Consider the following 22,146-nt stretch of genomic DNA (forward strand, 5'->3'; position numbering starts at 1 on the left):
AGAGACCCAGTCAGGTGAAAAGATTCGTAATAAAAAAGAGAAACTGAAGCACCCCAGTGAAGTTGTTCCTCTAGGTTTCTGATTGTCACGGTTTAAAGCTGGGCTGGCTGTTTAACAGATGACAGATACTCTCTATTAACCCTTTCCTTCCCCCAAGGAGAGGAAAATTGGTTCTGTCCTAGTCCAAACCAGGACAACGATTCAGTCAACTACTAAGATAACAAAACAGAGAGAACCTACGCTTTGCAATTAATTTCCAGTACAGGCAAGACCATTGCAAATATTCTAAATTCCATACAAAGACTGAACACAAAGACCCAGAGCTAAGTCATTTATTGCAAAGTAAACGCTAGCACCTGACAAAAACACAGATGTCTGGAGAACTGAGAAATGCAAATCTTTCTCCAGATTCACCCCATCCAAACCCATAGTCTGACTAGTGAAAGCACACGTTCACTCAGGATTCAGAACTCCACAGCAGATTACTGTGGTCCTTCATCTTCAGTACAGTGAGGGAGGTCCAACTAGGGAAGAACATTTTTCTTTCCAAAATGGGCACCAATCAGTTTTGTTGTCAGAAATGCGATTAACCTACCCATGGAGTAGAGTGAGAGTCCCTGAGAACAGGTGGAAAGGTGTGCTACACGGGGCAAAGAGACTTGACCACCAGGTTTTGTGACTATGCCCAGCAGCCTCCAATCTGTGATAAAGGTCATCCATGACCTGCTGAAACACATCAGGCAATCCCTACAGGGAAGTCAGGGCAAGCAAACAGCAGCAAGAAGAATGGCTACACCATGAGGAAGGATGCTGAGATGCAGAGGGCCTGGTGACCCATTTAGGTACAATGCCATTCCTCCTCCGTAGGTCACAGTGGTAGGAAGACTGTGCAGGCAGCACTTAAATAGGACCAGCCATTATGGGTCAGACCAAAGGTTCATCTAACAGCCCCTGGCAGAGGGAGCAGAGAACAACATGCTCCTAACCATGTACATTGATAGTCTGGACTCTGAGCCACCATTTGAGGCACAGCAGAAGGCACTCCTGGGATGACCAGGAGCAGCGGGGCAAGAGCTGCTAACTGCTGGGAAAGTACTTGCTTGAGGAGTATCACACACTGGTAGTGCTGCAAAGAGCATGAGACCATCCTGCTCCTGAACAAACAATGGAAGTTTCACCATGTGGCCTGGCAGAGCTGAACCCCAACTCTAAGCTGACTCATCACTACGTGCACAGGCCACCTCTTCCATGTCTGCAAGCTCCAGCTGGTCTTGGGGTGATAGTGCTTTCCCCCAAGCTCACCCCTCCATCCCAGCAGTTCCACAGGATACAACCAGAACAAAGGGGGCAGTCTTTGACCTTCACCCGACCAATGCCACTGACCACAAGAAACTGGGCCATGCAGGGCAGAGGCTGCAGCAGCTCCGAGGTGTCCAGCAATCAGCTGTACAGTCTTATCTGTGTCTTTTCTGAGCCTCAAACACCTGTAAGAGCTAAAAGTACTCTGAGCTGCTCACTCTCTAATACCTACTGGGGCTTGTTAGCAGGGGCTGGCTGAGGAATAGGTCCAGAGTTCCCAGAGATAATGGAGAGGGCAGGGTGCAGCAGGCCACAGATGGTCTTCACCTTCCAATGAAGACTCTGAAAGCAACATACAGGCTACATCAAGCCACAGGGCCTCCTCGTCTCCTCCTGCCATTCCCATTCCTTTGCTCATGCCCATCACCACCATCAGCTAACACCCACCAACTCCTTGCACACCTTCACAAAGGGTGGAAACTGTCAGGGCTTCATCTCCACCTTCTTATTTCAGTGGTCACCACAGTTTTCAGATGTCTTTTTGAAAAGGGAAAGCAGGACAGGTTGGTTGTCAGGGGGAAGATCAGCCCCACTCAGTCAAACCGACAGCAACATGCCAAAGGAAGTTTGTTCACATTTGAGTGTCTTCGACAAATTACTGCGTGGTGTTTGACAGAATGAGCCTCCTGAATAATGTGCTAGACTCTCAGTCAGAACAAACATAAAGCAGAACAAAGCAGCTGAAAATAACATTAACAGGTTGATGCAGAAGTGACTTGATGAAAAGACACCATTTGGCTGTGTTAAGTTGAGGACTCTTATATTCCAGTGGGCTAGAAGTGCTTTTTTGAGTTTTTGACACTTTGCTAGAGCAAGTAGGATGACAGTCCTCATGGCGAGAGACAGCACCATCACTAATCCCAACAGCAAACCACCCCACAAACAGGGAGGCTCACAGAGGCTGGAAGCCTGGTTACAGAACATAGCACCCCAATCCTCAGATCCTTTTCCCATCTTCAGCCTAGCCAAGAGGCTAGAGAGCAGCTGTTGGTGGATTTTAAAGGCCTGTCACACCTCTCATCCTGGAACAGGATTTCTCTGGGTAGTAGTGCTGATAGGCTTTTACCTGAATGTAAGGCAGGGAGTCTTGAGTCTCAAATTACTCTCTATTTACTCTCAGTCACCCCCTGGACACCCCTCCTCCATGCCTTGCTGGACTTCCAGTTCCTGCCCCACTTCAGTGGCAGTTCTCTGACCAACCATCACAAAGTTTGTCTTGTCCCCTGGAAGGGAAAGTGAGGATGAATGATGTTTCTGAGGAGTACGCCTTTCAATAAAGGGCTCAAATAGCAACAACATTTGCAAAGTTAGGGATACGGGGAAGGTAGCATTAATTTAGACAGAGGTTCGGGATAGAGGGTCCCCCATGGCACCAAATCCAGCCAGTTCAAATGGGCTTAAGTCCTTGAGACCTCAAGTCTGTGCTGCCTTACAGACTATTACCCCTGCCACATCAGAGTCCTCCCCTTTCTCACAGCTTGTCAGAAGGATTGCCTATGGAGATACGCCCTCACAGACTTCAACATCAACGAGAAAACAACCAGAAGATAATAGACATAGTCACGAGGAAGAATTATCTCCAGCTACTAAGAAGGAGACACAAGAAAACAGCAGAAGCAATGATGCTAGAAGATGGAGAGCCTGTGGCCAAAGACAATACAGCTATAAACAAGTAGGGGCTGCAGTCATGTTTGTGTGTGTATTTTCTTCAGGAAGAAGTGTGGGCAATGTACCTGTAGAGGGATGAGCATGGAACATGAGGAGGCACTGGTCCTCTAGCAGAACAGAAGGTGCAAGGACAGAAGGAAGTTGGGACAGATTGCACATCTACAGACATGGGGCCAGAGAGAGTGAGAGCAGAAAAACTGAAAAGTAGAAAAAACAGTGTGAACATAGACCATGGTTAGATGAGATAGAAATAAACTGTAGAAAGAGGAGGATGAGAAAAGTTGGAAGAAATAAGAAGAGTCTAATGCTATCCAATTCTGATGATTTCTTTTGTTGAAAGTATTTAATAAAACAGTATGCTTAGCACACTCTTTAGTAATACCAGCTTTCTTTCTAAACCAGGATGTGTATGGTGTAGCAGCCAATGGACCACTTCAGAGGGGTGTGATTTACTGTTACTTGTAGGGAAACAGTCGCACCAAATCCTCAAATGCCAGGTAAGAATAGAATTGGTCAAAAAGTAGTATTCTTCAAACCAAAACAATAAAAAACCCCCAACAAAGACATGTACATAAATTCTACACTAAGCTACTATTTGTAGCAACCAGCTTCTAGAGGGCCTTGTGCAATTACAAAATCGTAAATACACCTATAAGTAGAAAAAAAAAACCCTAAAAAAGCTCCAGCTATAAGCTTGACTTTCAAAAGTATCTGCAGAGTCAAAAAAGTCCCTGACCAGCTTGGTGGTAAAGGATTCTGTGTACACTGACACTTCAAATAGCTATAAGAGATTTTGTAAAAGGATGCCAAGCCAAAGGTTAGGTAAGTTTTTGTAAGGCCATTCTAATGGAAGTATTATACAGTAACTCGTGGCTGAGTCCTTTCAGCAGACACTGTTAGAGACTACGTGAATATCTTCACCCCAGAGAGTCCACAACAGCAGCACTGTGGTCATGTCACTCCTCTTCTGATACCTTCTGCTCTTCTTACATGCTGGTAGCTTGTTGTGGGGGGACCCCAGGCGTAGGCTGGCGAGGCAAAGTATACATGGCCCCAAGAAACTGGTCTGCGATGCGACCGGCTTCTCTCAGTCCACTCAGTAAAGCACCATGAACAGTTGCAGGGTAGTTGCGAATTGTGTGTTCTCCCGCAAAAAACAGGCGAGGAATAGGCTGGGGGGAACAGAGAACACTGTTAAGGCTTGTTGACATTCTTTCAGATTCTGCAGCAGATACTTTAAGAAGAATGTTAAAAGTCCTCTGATCACCGCGCAGTCTCAATTAACATGAAGGTGGTGCATATAAAATAGTCTATATTAAAAATATTTTAACCTTTCCTACAAATTACCAAAAAAATCTTTATATACATCTTTCACTTCACAGAAGAGTTTCATGTTTGTAACAACTGTAATATGAGGAAATATTTTCCAGTTACTTGCCAATATCTTTGCTTTGATACAAAGATAATAAGCTCTACTTGAAAAACAATACTTTCAGAACTAGATAAGCAGGGGAGATTAACATCACCAGTTGTATACCGAAAAAGCATTTGCATATTGTATCTACAACTCTACAGTCAACCTGTTAAACATTTTTCAGAAGAATGATGGTTTCTTATCCTGGGACATGAACTCTAGCACAGTAAGCAAACAAAAACTTCAGCAATTCACTTAAATTAGCAGTTTCTCTTTAAACTGAGACCTAAACCAACTATTGACAGTGTCATAAAAAGTTGGAGAAAAACAGCCTTTCATATATTATACTTTACAGAGAATAATTTTACCCATAGCTATGTTTATTAATGACTTGTATCACTAGAAAAAAGAACCTAAATAAAGCCAAAGCCATACATCCTTCTCTGCTAGTGCTTTCAGAATGACTATTGCTTTCAAAACTTCATCCTCTCAAAGTGAACTGGGGATGACTTATGCCTTCATTGTGTTTGCTCCCAATTTGGGAGAGACCGTTTGATTCCTCTTCTTCTCACTCCGGCCTTCACCTTCTTTCCACTTGCTACAATTCACTTAAATATGGTGATGGACAAAATAAATAAAGAGTACGAAGCACAATAAATGTATATAATAATACTCTGTTCAGACATTACCAAACTGACTTTCTGAATAAAAACACTCTTTTTCTAGTAAAAAAATGACACCAAACTTAGGAATGCAGAATTCATGGATAGAAAACTGAATTATTTTACAGGTTCTAACAATTCATCAGAAGTTGCACGTTACCTAATCTTGTGTTTAGACATGCATGCAAATTACTTAGAAAAATCATCCTGTTTTGAGGTTTTTCTAAAAGTAATTGAGACATCTCTCACCTGAGGAGCACCTGGAATGGCTGGCCCCGGAGTAATTGGCTGAGCCATCAAATCATAGTCATTTCCAGAAGATCCAGCTGCTACATAGGAGTACGATCCCCGGGCCCATGGGTCAGCACGCCAGCGGGACACCACAGTCTCTTTAGGCTGAGACAAGACAGAAACTTCAGTTGCTGTCACAGTGCAAGTTCTACAGTTAGTGCAAAATACAAAAGATGCAAATTGCAAGAGTAAAAGACACAAAAGACTTTGTGTCTTTTAACATTAGCCACCTTAGGCTAACGTTAATGGCGGAACTCCAAGTTTATATTCCATGGTAACACATACTAAGGTAAATAACTTGTCTTTGGTGGCAATACCTTAATTCTTTCCAGGATGAGAGGAAAAGGCCTCAAGTTGCACCAGAGGAGGTTTAGATTGGATATCAGGAAAAATTTCTTTGCTGAAAGGGTTGTCAAGCACTGGCACAGGCTGCCCAGGGCAGTGGCAGAGTCACCATTCCTGGAGGGATTTAAAAGCCGTGTAGATGTGGTGCTGAGGGACATGGTTTAGTGGTGGCCTTGGCAGTGCTGGGTTAACGGTTGGACTTGATGATCTTAAAAGGTCCTTTCCAACCAAAACGAGTCTATGATTTCATGATCAACATGATGACAATGTGCACTTCCTACTCCTTCGCTTTCTTTCAGCCACAGCTCATGTGAATACCTCTTCTGATTTGACTATGATATGGGCCTATATAAGGTCTGTAACTCATCTAGGAAAATGACCGTGAAGGGCACCTGCACAAACACCTGTATTTCTCCAATCCCTCTGGTTTGACAAGGTAATGGTTATGATGAAAGTTATTCTACTGAAAGATACAACAGTGAGAGCATCACCAGGACTCAAACCACTATCACTCTAAGGCATAACAGCAGTCAAGAGAAAATGGGACATCTTCATAACCTTGCAGACATAATACTGAGAAGTGATGGGTGTGAATCTTAAAATAGCCCAGACTCTGTCCAAATGTGTAAATGAGTTTTAACAGGAATCATATCCTGTAAAAATGAAAACATCAAGACAGGAACCTCCTCTGCTCTCCTTGGGCATGAAGATATTTCATGGAATTGTTTCTACTTGAACAGACCTTCCCACAAAGGAAGAGGAAGAGGCTCTATCTAGTGAGGGTGTTATCCAGAAAAGAGTCCAGCAGGCACCGTACCACATCGTGGCAAGGGAAGTCTCCTGGACTCCAACACCAACAGATCTGAGATGATCTCTCTGAGGCTGGCCTCAGCTGGACTATATCTGATCCTTTCTGCTGAATCTGTGGAAAGGCCACAGAGGACTGGGGCCATGTTCCAAGGTGTAAGACAGCACTGGGGGTTGGAGACAACATTTCCCAATATGGTCTGATGAATTAATTGAGAAAATCCCTCACCACAATTTTCAGCACTCTTTTATCCAAAAGGTAAAAAAGTGAGTGATGAGCCAGCCCTCATATACTGAATGCTTCCTGAGAAAAAAGTAACCTCCCATTTCCCTCCTTGTTGGATGGAGACCACTGTGATGGCACTGTATGTTACCACACGTATGTCTGACAAAGAAAACTTTGAGGCATTTGATAAATTTCTTAATTATCTCTAGTGAAGCAGTCTAACAGGGAATAAAGCCAGACATAAATTTTACTTCACTGAGGTAGTTTTGAAGGTACGGCTAACCCAGACACCAGAGCAGAATAAGAAAGTACCAGTTCCCCAGTACTGAGACTGCACCTGTCCAAACAGCAACTGTGGTTTTCACGTGCCCACACACCCACATATGGGTATGAGTCAGCTTTTATTTTCATCCTGACAAGCAAACACTGTAATTAGGATTCCCTGTGAACAGGGAGAAGGATGGTTAGGGGATAAAATGTGTACTACAACGGAAGCTGTAGAAAACTGGAATCCTGCTCACCAGAGGACATAAAGCTTGCAGATGTTAGCTGCACGGCAAGGCTGAAAAAGTTTCCATGTGTTGAAGAACAGCAAGGGGGAAAAAGTGGTTGTATCTGGTCTTCGGGAAATGAAAACCAAACCAGAGACAGAAAATAAGGCAATAACAAGAAGCAGCACAGGAACGAGGAGGGTGGCTCACATTCCAATGAAGTGTTGCTTTTGTTTAACTTTTCTACTTCCCTGTTTTGGACAGACACAAGGAATTGCACTGGCACAGCAAGCTCTGCTTCATATACAGTTGTTCATCCAACACAACAGATGAGACTGCAGTTTATCCAGGCTGATGAATGCCTGTCCAGAATACAGCCTCCAGCAAATTTCTCCATTATCAAGTGCTCGTAGCACATAAACCCCTGAACTGTGAATATGTTAAAACAGAGACTCGGAGGTCTCGCTTATCACAACCAAGAACTACTTTTCCCTTTGAATGACTGACCAGATATGGAGTCATTCCCTAACAGGGGGTTATCAGTTAATGCACTGAAATATTTTAAAAGTTCAAATAAGTTCTCTAAATTGGTTGTTTATCTACAGTAAATTCTGTATTTCTCAAGATTCTGCAACTTGCTAGTGGGCACAGTAAAACACTTCACTCCTGGTTCACTCTAGAGTGATTTCTACACACTACATGATTTCTTCAGCACCTGTAGACAGAAGAGTCTCAAAGCTCCTGTCAGAGAGAGAGCTCATTAGGAAGTGAAATTGTCTTCTGAGAGTTCAGAGAAGGAGCTGTGGATTTATCAGAAAGGCAAGCCTAGGCTTTCCTTCTCTTGTGCTCTCCAGTCCGAGATGTAAAATTCAACTGACTGAGCATTTCCAAAATGGGAGATCCACTCATTAGCTAAAAGTCCATGCTTACAGTCAGCTGTGAGGATTTGTCCCTCATTCAAAAAGCAGTAAAATACTGGGGATGATAAAGTCATGTTCAAAAAGAGCTCTACAACTATTCTCCAATAAAGACAATGAAGTGAATCTGTTCCTCATGTGAAATACCAAGCAAGTAAACAGTCCAATTTACACCTGGCCAAATGCTCAGAGAAGACTGGTATATCACAGTTACCATGTATTTTTTCTGTTACTTTCCTATATAGAAATCCCAGTGGAGGAGAGTTATTTATCTACAACCAATGCCATTTGTAAGAACTGCTTCCACACTGCCTGTTAGTTGAATACTTGGTCTGTTCTCCTAAGTCACACATACTGTAGGTTGAACAGCTGTAAGACTTTTCAAATCAATGTGCTAAGAACACAAGCTTTTTTTTTATTTGAGTAACATTTAAGTATTTCCTAAACTCCCCCTTCACTCACCGTTCCTTTTACACTTGTTGTACCTAAATAACCGATGGCTAGCTGCACAGGGAACAGATCCAGATGAAAGACTGCCTTTACTCCCTTCCTCCCCTTTCAGTTATTTTCCAGCCAAGCCAGTTTCTTTGTGGAGTTCACTGGTCAAGAGCTTTACTGTACTTTAGAAAAGGTGCAGAACATGGCAGGGAGTATCTAAGTAGTGCTGTCACTGGCCATGGACAACGCAGGAAATTTAAAAGGTATAAAATTAACTGAAGTATTTGACGCTCTGGAAAAGCTGGAGTCTTACTTGCTCTAAAACAATGTTCTCCAAAAAAAAAAAAACCAAACCAAAACAACCCCACAAACCAAAACAAAACACCTAACCCTGAACAACCAAAAGGTGGTACGTATACCAGACAGCTCAATATTGCAGTCAAGCTACTGAGAATTGTAGTACATTCTGAAATGCAGAGAAGTGACCCAAAGACACTGTCTGTACTAACCTGTGGCACAGCGCTGCTACCAAATATGCCTTTGAGGATGGCAAGGCACCGTCCAACAATGACATCATCACTGATATTTTCCATGATCCCTGCTGCTTCTCCTGCTACCAAGGCCAACAAAATTGGTGCTGGGGGTGAGGGGGGAGGCAGGGCAAGGAGAGAGAAAAAACAATTTAATTATTGAAATCAAACATTTTAATTAGACAACTGGGACTTGAATAGGCATGGATCTGCAGCTAAGTCCTGAGGTTAAAAACTAAACAAACCCAACAAAAGTAGTCCTAAATCTTCCACCATCATCTCAAATTACCAAAAGGAAAATGAATTAATATATGCTATGGTAATATTTTAGAACTGTCAAGAGAACAGATGTATTAAAAATTAAATACACACATTAGGAAGTACAGCATGCAGAAGAGAAGAAAGGGTTTCTTTACTGAAGACATCACTTATTTGACATAGGAGTTTCCACTGGGATTTAAAAGTCATCTGTGCTACATTTAAGGGAACTCAATACCTGCCAAACAATCTAATTAGGCACGATTAACATCAGCATAGCAATTACCTGTATAAGTACTTCACTCATACGAAGTTTATAGATTTCTTCATTACCAATGCACATTCACATTAAAAAATCTCCATGGAGTGGAATCTACCAACAGCAGAACAATACCCAGAAAAGCAGCAATTCTGAGAAGAATTCAGAAGTCAAATGGACAGATATCAAATAACTCAGCTGCCCGTGTGATGCTGTGGTGAAGTGTTAACACAATTATAGGGTATACAAACAGATGATGTCATTTTACCTCTGACCAGCTACGCTAAGACTGAGCATACATTTTTGGTAGTCACAAATTCAAGGAAAGTGTTAAGCAAGTATTGAAGAGCTCCTAAAATAACCCAATGGCAAGAAACATGCATTTACAAGAAGTGACTCAGACCCGGGCACGGTTGCTTAATGAAAACTCTTTCAGTTGATCTTTCTCCTCCTGGAGCTATTTATGAACAACTAAATTTAGCAAAGGAAATACTACAGCTAGAAACAGATGTCAAGCATATAGAAATGGGAAATAAAGCCCTTGTTAAAAATTTGGCTGTAAGTTTTGTACAGGTTTCCAAAATAATCAGTGAATTCCTTATATCCTGGCATATACAGAGATCTCCTGGTATACATTCCCATCAAGTTACTGCTCTTTGAAGAAAACTGGCTGAAGTTCAGTTGCAATATACAGGCTGGAGGAGACAATAATATATTCTGGTTAAAAACAAGTGCCTGAAATTCTGAAGAAGTCAGACTAGTAAGGCTGTTACTAGTACAAACATAATTACTCAAGATACAGTTAAGACACTTCAATACGCAGGATCTCTGGGACTAGAAGCAATTTATTAGAGAAAAAAGACACAGGATTGCTCCTCTGGTTAAACTCCATTTTTTGAAAGATTAAGCCTAGTCTTTCAAACAATCGAGGGAAAGAACAAAAACCCTAGTTTCCTATCATCCATGGAGAATTTTTTTTTTTGTTATTTCAGCATTAAAGTTTTTCCTAGTTTGACATTCTTGACACAATGAGGTCCCTAAATTTTTCAGCAGTTCTTCAGTCGACATGTTTTTTCTTGATGCAACAACTACATATTCAAAATGCAGCTTCCTGTGAATTTGCTAATGAAAACTTGTATTTAGACAACCCCAAAATATTTTTGGGGAAATCCTGCCTTTCCAGGAACGAGATCCTGTTTTGTAAGCATTTATCCAGAACTAAAAATGTTGCTATTCAGCCACCTGGACTAATTCAGAGCTGTAACAGAAAGCCAGAAAGCTGTAGCAGAACAGTGACTATTTTGCTACGCAAATACCAAAGTGCTGCTCAGAAAAGCTTCTTGCATCATGAGCACGTGTCACTGCTCCACAAAAACTTCTCTCCTTGAGGCAGTGATATTTACTGAGCCTTGATACCAAACAGCAAGCAGAGAACATGGTTTAGCCAGAGATCAATGAGTAACTACAGAACTATGACAAATGGCCTCATCTTTTTCATCACGTCTCTTGGAAAAACAGAAGAGCCAGGCAAGAAAACAGAGACTGAAATGTCATTGGACTTCCAGAAAACACTGAGCATTTCTGCCACGAGTTCCTCTGCTCTGTGCTGACGGAGTCTCTCCATCTCAAAGTGTGTCTACACAGCTACAATAATCCAAGAGCACGGGGGAGCGAGAGATACCAACAGCACAGGCCAGCTGCTCCAGGTGCATAGTGATCCTGAGGCTACAGGTTTTTTCAGCAGTCATTACCTGAACTAGACTTAAGCCACTGAGAGGATTCCTGTCTGAGCTACAACAGGTCAGCTGTTAGAGCGAGTCCAGAGGAGGCCACGAAGATGCTCAGAGGGCTGGAGCACCTCTGTTCTGAAGACAGGCTGAGAGAGTTAGGGCTGTTCAACCTGGAGAAGAGAAGGCTCCAGGGAGACCTTCTAGCACCTTCCAGTACCTGAAGGGGCTACAGTAGAGCTGGAGAGGGACTTTTTACAAGGGCATGGAGTGACAGGATGAGGGGGAACAGTTTTAAACTGGAAGAGGGGAGATTTAGATGAGATATTAGGAAGAAATTCTTGGCTGTGAGAGTGGTGAGACACTGGCCCAGGTTGCCCAGAGAAGCTGTGGCTGCCCCCTCCCTGGCAGTGTTCAAGGCCAGGCTGGATGGGGCTTGGAGCAACCTGGTCTAGTGGAAGGTGTCCCTGCCCGTGGCAGGGGGGTTGGAACGAGATGATCTTTAAGGTCCCTTCCAACCCAAACCATTCTATGATTCTATACAACAGGTCACCCAACAGCAGTACAAACACGTGCAGTCTTTTCATCTGAGTTTCACTCCATTCACCCACCTATCTTTAAACGCTTCTCAGAGACCAGTTGGTCTCTGCCAACACAAGACCTTTGAAGAACTTCCACAGAGCTAATACAGCATGTGCTGTGATACTTCTAGATTTTTTTTTTTGTTTCTGGATGAATAATTGTTCTCCAATCTGTTCAGTTTAAATACTCTCTGCCCGAAATGCTATGGCTACAGAAATACAGAATATGACAGAAATAAATAACAGCTCCACAAGTTCAGTCAGGTCTACTTTAGTATTTCACATTGTAATCACGTTAACTGCCACCTAACTATCCATGAAAAATGGTAATTGATTTTTTCGATTTCAGCCATCTGACATGTACTTTAGCATAGCATTTTACTGCATTTCTATTTTATTTCTGTGTGCTCTGCCTGTTTTCATGAGAAGGAAGGTTTTGCATCTAGCAGCAAAACCTTCTGTATGTGAGATGGCCTTTCCATCCACACCAAAACCCCAGCACTACTTGTTAAGTATGTAAGAGAGCCATCTGAAAGCTACAAAAGCAGATACATGAACAGCCTTCTTATCCAAGGCTCATTACTAGCATTTCTCCAGGCAAGTCTCATCAAACATTTTAACAGTTAAATACTCTAGAAAGGCACCTTCCTTGCACAGCAATTTTCTCCGGTTAAAACGAAAAACCTGGCCTGCCCATGATAGAATGGAAGAAAACCCACTGGCACTTTAAACAGTCATCTGCAAGAAAAACGACTCATTTAATGGTGATCACTATATATACACCTTTGCTTTTACTATGATAAATGGCAATGAACAAAACCAGTATGCTTACTGAAAATATCTTCTGACAACCTCTTGTGGCAGACACCACCTGCAGATAAAACAAAACTACTAATGGCAAAGTCCAGCTGTAGAAAAAGGCAGAGCAATACCTTTTGCTTACTTAAGCATTTTCTAAAGAGTAGTTCTAAAATTATCTGTCGGTCTGAGACCCACGGTCTACAGTCACAGCCACTTCGCTGCTCAGAACAGGAAAAAGGCCATCCATTCAACCAACTGGAGACACTGCAGCTTGCTTTTCCTCCAGAGCACACTGCATCTTAACCAGATGGACGGACCTGCAGCTCATCAAGCTGGAATGGTAATGCCCAGCAAGAGGAATAGAGCTATCACAAAGCCTCTAGCTTGCTCCACTAAAATCTGAGTGTTCAGTGCTCTGTAAAGGCTGTACTGCACCCCTCGGAGAAATCGAAGCAGGATAACATACAAGCACTGAGTTCTGCAACTCAGCCACATAAAATACACAAGTCAATAGCGCCCCTTACACCTGAAAAAAAGTGTATCTTGGTTAGTTCCTAGACCCTTAAGTTTGAAATCCTGGGCAGCACAGTCACCTGTATCAGAAAGGACTTAAGGTCGCAGATGAAAGGGGCTCATCTACAGTTATCAAATCATCTCAGGTTAGACAGACAGCCTCATGATACAGGACTGGCTTCAAACTGTCAGCTCAACTTGAAAAACATCCAGGAAGCTGAGGCTTTCAAAACTAAGACTAACTTAGATGCCAGACCCATTTGCGTGAGAAGCCTAGTGAAAGAGCGGAAGAGCTCAAACAATGTCACAAGTGGCCAGAGACAAACTCAATTTCAAATAGAATTATGAACTAAGAAACGGCTTTTAATTCAGAAATTCTGCAGCAACAAATCATCCTTTTCTTAGAGTACTCAATACATCCTCCTGACAAAGCAGATATATAATTAAGACAACACTGCTCTTTGGTAAACAGAACATATATTATTTGCTGTATTTCTGAAATACTACATAAACATGTTAGATTAGGTTTTTGAGTTTTTTTCTTAATACAGCACAATAAATATCAAAAAAGTTAAGTTTTTCAGAATACCAGTGGCAACTAAATACATGCTTAATAAAAGAAATCAAGATAACACTGAGTAAGTCACAGGACAACTTCACCGAGGGGCAAGACAATAAAGCAGCCTATACAAATGCAAGTGTTACAGCAGATAGGTAGCAGTGCAATTTAACAGACATAACCCAGAATTCAGCATTAGTAAACCCATACTCGTCCATGTTCTGTCCTAATTTACTACAGAACTGTTTGCAAGTCGGTGGTGCTCTCTGCTTCCATCTGTCTTCCTACAAATATTACCTTCTTATCATATCCATATATGAACACTAACAACATCTTAAAAAGTGCTCTTTTCTAGATCTGAAACTACACAACTAAGGCACTGGCAAAAGTAGACATGCATCACAGCCACCTTTGTACAGGTTCCAGAACAGGAAAAGTTCTCCTCTGCTTGCAGTGGTGCTACCAACATGACCAAACAAATTGACACTCGGATCCCAGAAGACACGATCAAAACACAACACAACCTAGAAACAAGAAGAACTAAGATTTAGGAAGAGTGCACAGAAAAAATAAAAATGAAGACAATTACACTCATTGATGTTTATCACTGGAAAAATCAAGAAAGGAAAATACGTATATATATACGTAATATATAAAGGTGCAGACCTACAGTGCCTTCCATGGGTAAGTATGCTCTCATAGTTTACAAATTTCCTGGCTAACAAGCTACAGCAGACATTTAGTCAACCTGCTTCTGAAATTTAACTATTTAAAAATTGCACGGGAAATAAAGAGGTCCTTACAGTTCTTCAGATAATTTTCAGTATCAAAATCTAGCAGAACGGCAGTGGAAAAAATGTTCTTCCTCTCATCCACCATACATATTTCATACACATTTTAGATTCTACTTATTGCAACCCATGGTCTGCTGCAGTTCCCTCAGTGACCAAGTCACCTTGTTAAGGTTGCCAAATCCCATGCGCTGCACCGCAGAAGTTTTCCACTCAGGAAGAGGCGGCACAAACTGCACTGCTGGAGGCTGCTGTTTCAATACTCCCAAGGGAAGAGTACACAGCACAGCATCACATTTGTAAATGAAAGTCTGGCTAGTAGATCGGGTATTTACAGCTATCACTTCACAGCCTGGAAAGGGGAGAGAAAAACAATCATTTAATAGGCCAGGAGGCAAAAGCATTGGATTAAAAATTTAAGAAACTACCATAAAAACATATCCACGTCAGAAAACGTTTCGTTTATGGAGACAGCTTTCCACTAACAATTATTTAACTTGCAGACGAGTGGATGTTACTGGCCACATAGCTCAATTACAGAAAGCGTAATTTCCACAGCATCTGACAATGGCCATACTGGGACAAGCCTAACGGTTCATCTAGGCCAGTAAATGATATTTAAATATATGAATAAATGAATAGCAAGTAGAGAGTGAGCCTCTCATTGAGTTGCTTTCCCAGTTGCCAGTTTCCCTAGGCCAACGTTCTGAAGAACAACAAAAAGATATATGCCTTCCATTTGTTTGAGTCTACATTACATTCATTTACACTTCTAATACCAGATCCTGTGGCACCAAATCTTAAGCAGCCCAAGACCTCTTACTCCAAATGCTTCAATCAATGAAGTAAAGAAATGGCAGAAGGAATGTGAACTTGTGAATCAGTAAATACAACTGAAAAGGATGGTGTCAAACCAGGCACAGAAATAAGCAAAAAGCATTAATGATTAATAGATCTCTAACAGCTTCCTACACAATTAATCACAATAAGAAATGTGGCTGTTTATCTAACCCAAAATGTATAATGGAAGGGTTTTTACAAGATCAGTCTTCACATCTGCTTCCAGAAGCACTGAAATCTAATTTCTATGATCATACTCCCTCAGAGCAGTTTTCTGGAGGAGGTGGTTTCATTTACCTGATGCTGTGTAGCGAACCTGTCGAACTGCTGTGTTTAATTTAATATCCAACCCTTCTGCCAAGGCTACAGGCACACAGGAATAACCATTCCTCACAGTCAAGTGACTGCCTGTGAATTCAAAGTCATCATCCTAAAATGAAGATGCATAAAAAGCATGCATTTATAATGAAAACACATAATTCAAAAGAAAATAAATCAGCAACTCTACACAAAGGCAAAATTTTTTCAAAAAGTTTTTTCAAAGAGTAAGTCAAATAAATTTCAAATCCTTTCTGTTTATTAGTCAACTTCAGTAGACAATTATTAGAAATTGTTTTGGCACTAACAAAAAGCTGTCTGGAATTTCATCAGCAAATAATCATCACGTAAGAGCTCAGTATTTGCATAAAAGCAGATAGCACTTAAGTGTCTAGAAACTGTTAACAGAGAAGCTTCCCCGAGAATGAAATAAATATAAGTTTTTAGTGTAGTGCTGAATGAATATACTAATTAGCTACCTGGTCCCAGTGCTTCAGTGACAGTGTAGACAGGGGTGTAGCATTAGCAAATTCTAGGTTTGCAAAATGCCAGTCGAGTATTTGCCTGTCTCTTGATGACAGATAAACATCACTAGAAACAAACAAACATAATACAAAGATATTTAGTTTGTTAGAGTAGGATGTTGCAAATGCATAGCTTTTGAAAAATTATTCACAATCTGTTTTGAGTCCCTCCTTAATGAAGAAATAAAAAAAAATTAAAAAAGAACACAAGCAGATTCTGTTTCAAACATTCAGACCTCCTTCATCAAAGCTGAATATCAAAAACCAGCAAATTCACATTTTCAAAGCAGAGTTCATGCAAAATATTCTAAGTGAAGCTAGAAACTTAACTTTAGAAATAAAAAAAGTTACATAAATAATGGCTTAAGTAGCATGTATAAAGACAACGACTATAAACCTAGTATAATCACACAGAGCACAAAACAATAATATTTTGCCAAAATAAGCAGGATTGGTATGCTATCATTATTGACAGGGATTTCAAATCTCAAAGGCCTCCTGAGATCAGGCACTGGTTATAGTAAGGATTTCTACTGAAATGCACCCTAGCTAAGAACCGCCTTTTTTGTCCGAGTCGCCTCTAAAATAAAGGAAGATGAGTTCTAAAGCTGATGGAGCTCAAACTTTGTGTTTGTACTTTCCTAACCCCTTGAGTAACTATAATTAAAAGACAGCATTTTGGAAACTCAGTGAAAAGTAGTAAAAAAAACCCCTGCTTTCCTGAGTATTTTGTTGTACAGTTTGTATCTTTACCTTGGTGGATTGGCTTCAAGTTCTTGTAACTTCTCTTCCAGCTTTCCTTGCGTTTCTGCCAATTCATCATACTCCTAATTAGATTAAAAGCTAACATTAAAATCCGTTTAGATGTAAAAGGACTTAAAGACATCATGTAGCATCAGATTAGACCTGATCTCAAGAGAAATTAGTGGAATATTCATGCTTTTAGTGGAATCTAAATAAAAGCTCTTTATTTTTTTCACCATTTAATCCAGCATATTTTGCTCTTCTGCTGTTGAAATTATACAGAAGTCTATGCCACACTGCAGAAAAGATTAGTACACTAATATTTCAGGAATTTAAACACTCAAATCTGAAGAAAATGAAGGGCCAATACAGTCCTGGTATTTTAAGGGTTCCTATGGTACTGAGAGCTTTTTTGTATTGCACAAAATGTTATTTCTAGTCTTCTTTCTCTCTTAAAAGATTTATTTAATATCGTACGTAGAGATTTCCAAAGCAGAAGCAGTCATGCAAAAGGCAAAGATGTGATCGAATTCGAGCTTCTTTCAGAGGTGTTTTTTTTTTTCTTATTTAAAAAAAAACATTAGTAGAACTAGGTATAAAGGCAACAACTGTTTTCCTTCAAGGCAGAATAATTTGGAGTGTCCAATAAAAGTGACAAGAGCACAAAGCTGTTCATTGGCGACAAAACAAAAGAGCTACTTCTTATGTATACACAAACACATATAAAGGTATGTATGTATCTGCTGTTGAACAAGTAGCTGAAAAATGATCCTTGGTTCTATCTGACCTGGGTTAGCAAGGTGTCTTTCACTATCATAGAAAGAACAGTTTTTAAAGTTTCCTTTTTAAGGCATATTTCTACATCAAGATACACACAGAGTCGGGGGCTAACTCTGCTTGTCAAGATAGAGCTCTGTAATGATAATCTTTGGATAGAAAGTCATCTTTTATTCAGGAAACCGCCTTTTTTATGTTAGAGAAAGAGCATCTCTCTTCAAATACAGATTTTATTTCCAGACTACTGGGAGACCCAGCAGTACTAAAGACCAAGTCTGACCTAAAATTTACCCTTCAAAACATTAAATGCTGTCTGAAATGAGGCAGCACAGACTGTTACCTAAAACTGAGTCTTCAACATAATACTCTCCATCGTGAGCCACGAAAGACAGGTACCTAAAGGTACTTAATGCAGCCCTGTTATCACTATTACAACCCAGAGTCACCATCAATCACATTCTCTTGAGAGTGTTGGATCAGAGTGAGAGATGTGGAAACATTTATATTGGCTAATTTTATCTGGCTGCCGAAGTCCTCAGAAACCACTGACTTAAGTGCTGTATGTATGTCATCCTTTACCTTGCAAAGTGCAGTTAGATCTCTGTGTTTGCTTTTCACAAGGAACTCTGCTGTAATATCCCGAGGTGGCTTCACTTCTGATGCTTCCTTGTACTGTTGATGAAGTTCTTTAATCTTCTCTTTTAAATTCACCATCTTTTTTCAAGTGGAGTAGGAAAAGGGAGAAGGAAGGAAAAAAAAAAAAAAAAAGATGAGGGAAGGGAGATTTCATGTAAGTTACCGTGTAAAATGGATAACCATCTCAAACTATGACATTATACCAAGGAGATCTCCTGGTTTTGGCAGATGTTACTTTTATGCAATTCTACCGCCAAGAAAACACAATAAATACCACCAATCACAAAACAACATGGTTTAAATCCTACATCATTGATTTCTGACATGTGTTGCAAATAACTTCAGATATGAGAGCTGTCCTCAGGCATTTTTAATTGGAGAAACTTCCATGCAGAAGTGAAGATGTCATCTACAACAACTGCAAACATTCTAAGTAGGCCTAAACCGCTGTTTCTACACTACAAATCAGATTTGTGTAAAGAAAGTAAACATTTTAAAATAACCCCTCAAAGCCTCAGTCATTATCAACATCTCTAAAGGAAGCTATGACACAAGCAATGTTTATCATGTCTGTCCTCTTCCTCCCTTATTCCATGTTTATGTTTTACGGTCTTCTGCCTAATCACTTATGTGCTCCTCCTCAAAAATTGAGACTCTTTTGTCGTAACAGTGCTTCTAGGCAGGTCTTAAATGAACAGATACATTTAAGAACAGCATTAACGGCAACTTTCTGATATTTTTCCATTGAAGTTGTTGTACATTTTGCCAATTTCTGAGTAACACAATGCTATTCTCTTGTTCTAAATGTCATCATCCGACCTTGTTAAGAAGATCTTTCAATTCCTCTTGTGTTTTCACAATTTTTTTCCAATGCTCAATCTGCTCATCCTTCACATGCTTCTCCTGCAGTCTGGAAAAGGTGAGAAGTGAGTCAGTTCAGCATAAAATCCTTGTGTTATTGGAAAACTCATTATCACAATCTAATTAGCATAATGCAATAAAAGCACATCACAGGATATTTTAGTAAATACTCTTTAGTAAATATGGCAATTAGAAAATTAATACAAGGTTCTGTAAATAAGGGATACTTGACTAGCTAAAACTGAGTCTGAAGTTACCTACTGCTGTTAAAAGGCGTATTACAAATGCCATTAGCAGAAGTGTAAGTAGCATAAGTGGGCTGTATGTACACCAATTCGTACTAAGTCAATTATCCACTGTCAGTTACGGTAGCAGTGATTTCCAGGAAGCTTTCAAGAAAAGATATTTGCTCCTTTAACCATCTTTGGTGTATTTAGCTTCAATAAACAAGAAACATACACAAACGAGAACTCAGCAGAGACCAAATAGCTGTATTAAGTGGGTAATGCTTACGCTAGGAGCATCACAATTTTTTTAGGTATCTTTTGGAAAATCTTCCACAAAATAGGAAAGTCTACCACCAGAGAAGTCACTTACTGTATGACAACCTCCAGAGCCTGACCTAGGGAGACAGGCTTATTATTGAGAACATTAAAATCCAGCTGATGACTGAGATACGAGGTGGCTTCCAGCAGACGATTAAATTCTTGCTCCACCATTTCATCTTTCTCTTTTGGAACCTAAGAGTCAAAAGAACAAACTTTCTTCTTAATAACTTATTCATAAATAAAAAAGAAAAAATAGAGATCACCAAAGCTCAAAGCCTCAAAGACAAGACACTCGAGTAGTACAGAGAAAATTTTAAAAGAAACCAGAGCAATGACACAGATTACCTTCTCTAGTGCAGTCTGAATTCACAACATCTTATAACAAACTCAAAACGCTACCATTCCCCAAATCACAGGAACGAGAAAGGCATGGTGCGGATAAATTCTTAGAGCAGTGATCAAAAAAAAAAAAAAAAGGTATCACAAGCCCTAAACTAGAGTGACACTTCAAAAGTACAACAAAAAAGTAGCTGAGAAAACCTTGTAAAAAGAAATCTAATACCCTAAGCTCTCTCAAACGGTCAGACACCAAGGTCTGTACAACACAAAGTCACTTTGCCAGGATGTCTGGCCAAAGAGCTACAAGAAGAGCTGGCAAATCATGATGACAACTGATTTCTCTTGCACGAGGAAGCAAACCAGTTTATGGGCACATGAAGATTTCCTTACTGGAAGGTGTATTCACCAAAGCTTCAGAAGCTTGCCAAGGGAACAAAAGACCACTCTGATGGCAGGATGGCTCTATGCAATCACAAGACTTTAGAAGGCTTGGCATGGCTCAGTGAGTAGACAGACAGTAACATCTTTTGGAGAGGTCAGCGTGATTAAGAACTACCAATCCAGCTTTTCCAGGATGATGGAGGAAGCATTGCAGGACACTTCTAGAATGGTGGTATTTGACTGTACTGAAGCTACTCATTTAAATAGCGTGTGCTGCTGCCAGTGTGGAAATAGCTGTTAGGTGATGATGGCTGCATGTGCTGAAAAGACCAAGCATCACATGGTATAAACATCTGTTAAACCCAGTCCAGGTTAAACAAAGGATAGAGACAAAATACTGATAAGTATAAGGGAAAGATCAGCATGAGGAAGAGCAGAAAACGTATACACTTCAGAAAGACTGGGAAAGCTCTTGGATGGTTGCCAACCAGAACAAGAAGAGCTTGAGAGGTGCTGTTAACTGGGCTAAGCCTATCCCTATGACTCTATCAGATGGCTCTTTTCCAATTGTTACTCACCCCTAACTCAAAGTATACCCTGTGTTGACTGGGAAGTTATATCACTATCTCATTGCTCTAATTAGGATTCCTCTTCCACTTTGCAGCTGGCCACTCATTCTTGTGCCAATGGTTATCTTCTAGCTCTGCAGATCTTTGTTGTCTGGCATTTTCCCAGACTAAAACACTGAGGTTCACAATAGTCATACTTCATCTCCAGGTATATATCACAAGCACAACAAGCCAACTTTTCCAACTGCTTATACTAAGATGCTGATTCTTCTACTATTCTTGCAGTGAAATGTCTTAGAATCCCATACGGTTCTGCAGGTGGTATCTCCCTGGAGACTCACTGCATTATGAACTGAACTTCCCTGTTTCTGATGGATCTACCTTTTTGAGAGAATCTTAAGAATGAAGATACCTCCTCCACTCCATGGCTGCCAAAGATTAGTGACTCACCTACTCTGCAATCGGTGCAAGGGTCTCCTTTTTTCTTGATTATTACTAAAATTCTCCTATCACTCAAGGTTATTAGGTCTCAAAAATGCATGATCTCATTTTTGACACTAGTATATTCTATATTATACCCACTATTTATTTCTCAAGATCATGCACTTTTAAAACATGATAAAAGTTTTGAGGTACTGTCAGCTCAAAGGCTGGAACATTATACACAACAGTACTATAGAAGATTATATGATGACTAGAGTACATGTCGAAAGATGATTATTTTTTAACTATATATGAGGATATTTCAAACTTTCCCTATACTTATCTCCAGTCTTGTTCAATCTACAATTTCAAGATGTAGATGCATGCTTACATTTCTGCTCATTCATGTAAAAACTGAAAATCTGTCCCAAAGACCTGTATCACTTTCCCTGATTGATACTGCTCCCCTTCAGAATTACATGCTGAAAATTCCTCTTTAGCCATATCTGTACTTAAGATTCCTCTATGCCATCCTCTCTAGTAGTTCCT

At 40.4% G+C, this 22,146-nt stretch overlaps 1 protein-coding gene across 1 annotated transcript in view; it reads right to left on the reverse strand.

Annotated features, from left to right (window-relative positions):
• Positions 1–318: 318 nt before the first annotated feature.
• Positions 319–22,146, reverse strand: part of KDM1A (lysine demethylase 1A) — a 48,642-nt gene continuing 26,814 nt past the window's right edge. The window contains exons 10-20 of the mRNA XM_068417841.1: positions 19,935–20,077; positions 19,296–19,386; positions 18,420–18,554; positions 17,073–17,146; positions 16,275–16,386; positions 15,775–15,907; positions 14,802–14,989; positions 14,256–14,370; positions 9,128–9,255; positions 5,353–5,499; positions 319–4,199 (exon numbers count right to left, since the gene is read on the reverse strand). Coding sequence (XP_068273942.1) covers positions 4,014–4,199; positions 5,353–5,499; positions 9,128–9,255; positions 14,256–14,370; positions 14,802–14,989; positions 15,775–15,907; positions 16,275–16,386; positions 17,073–17,146; positions 18,420–18,554; positions 19,296–19,386; positions 19,935–20,077 — 1,452 coding nt within the window. The 3' untranslated portion in view covers positions 319–4,013. The remainder of the gene's footprint in view (positions 4,200–5,352; positions 5,500–9,127; positions 9,256–14,255; positions 14,371–14,801; positions 14,990–15,774; positions 15,908–16,274; positions 16,387–17,072; positions 17,147–18,419; positions 18,555–19,295; positions 19,387–19,934; positions 20,078–22,146) is intronic.

This window comes from Nyctibius grandis, chromosome 24 (assembly GCF_013368605.1).
Source record: "Nyctibius grandis isolate bNycGra1 chromosome 24, bNycGra1.pri, whole genome shotgun sequence".
Lineage (NCBI taxonomy): Eukaryota > Metazoa > Chordata > Aves > Nyctibiiformes > Nyctibiidae > Nyctibius > Nyctibius grandis.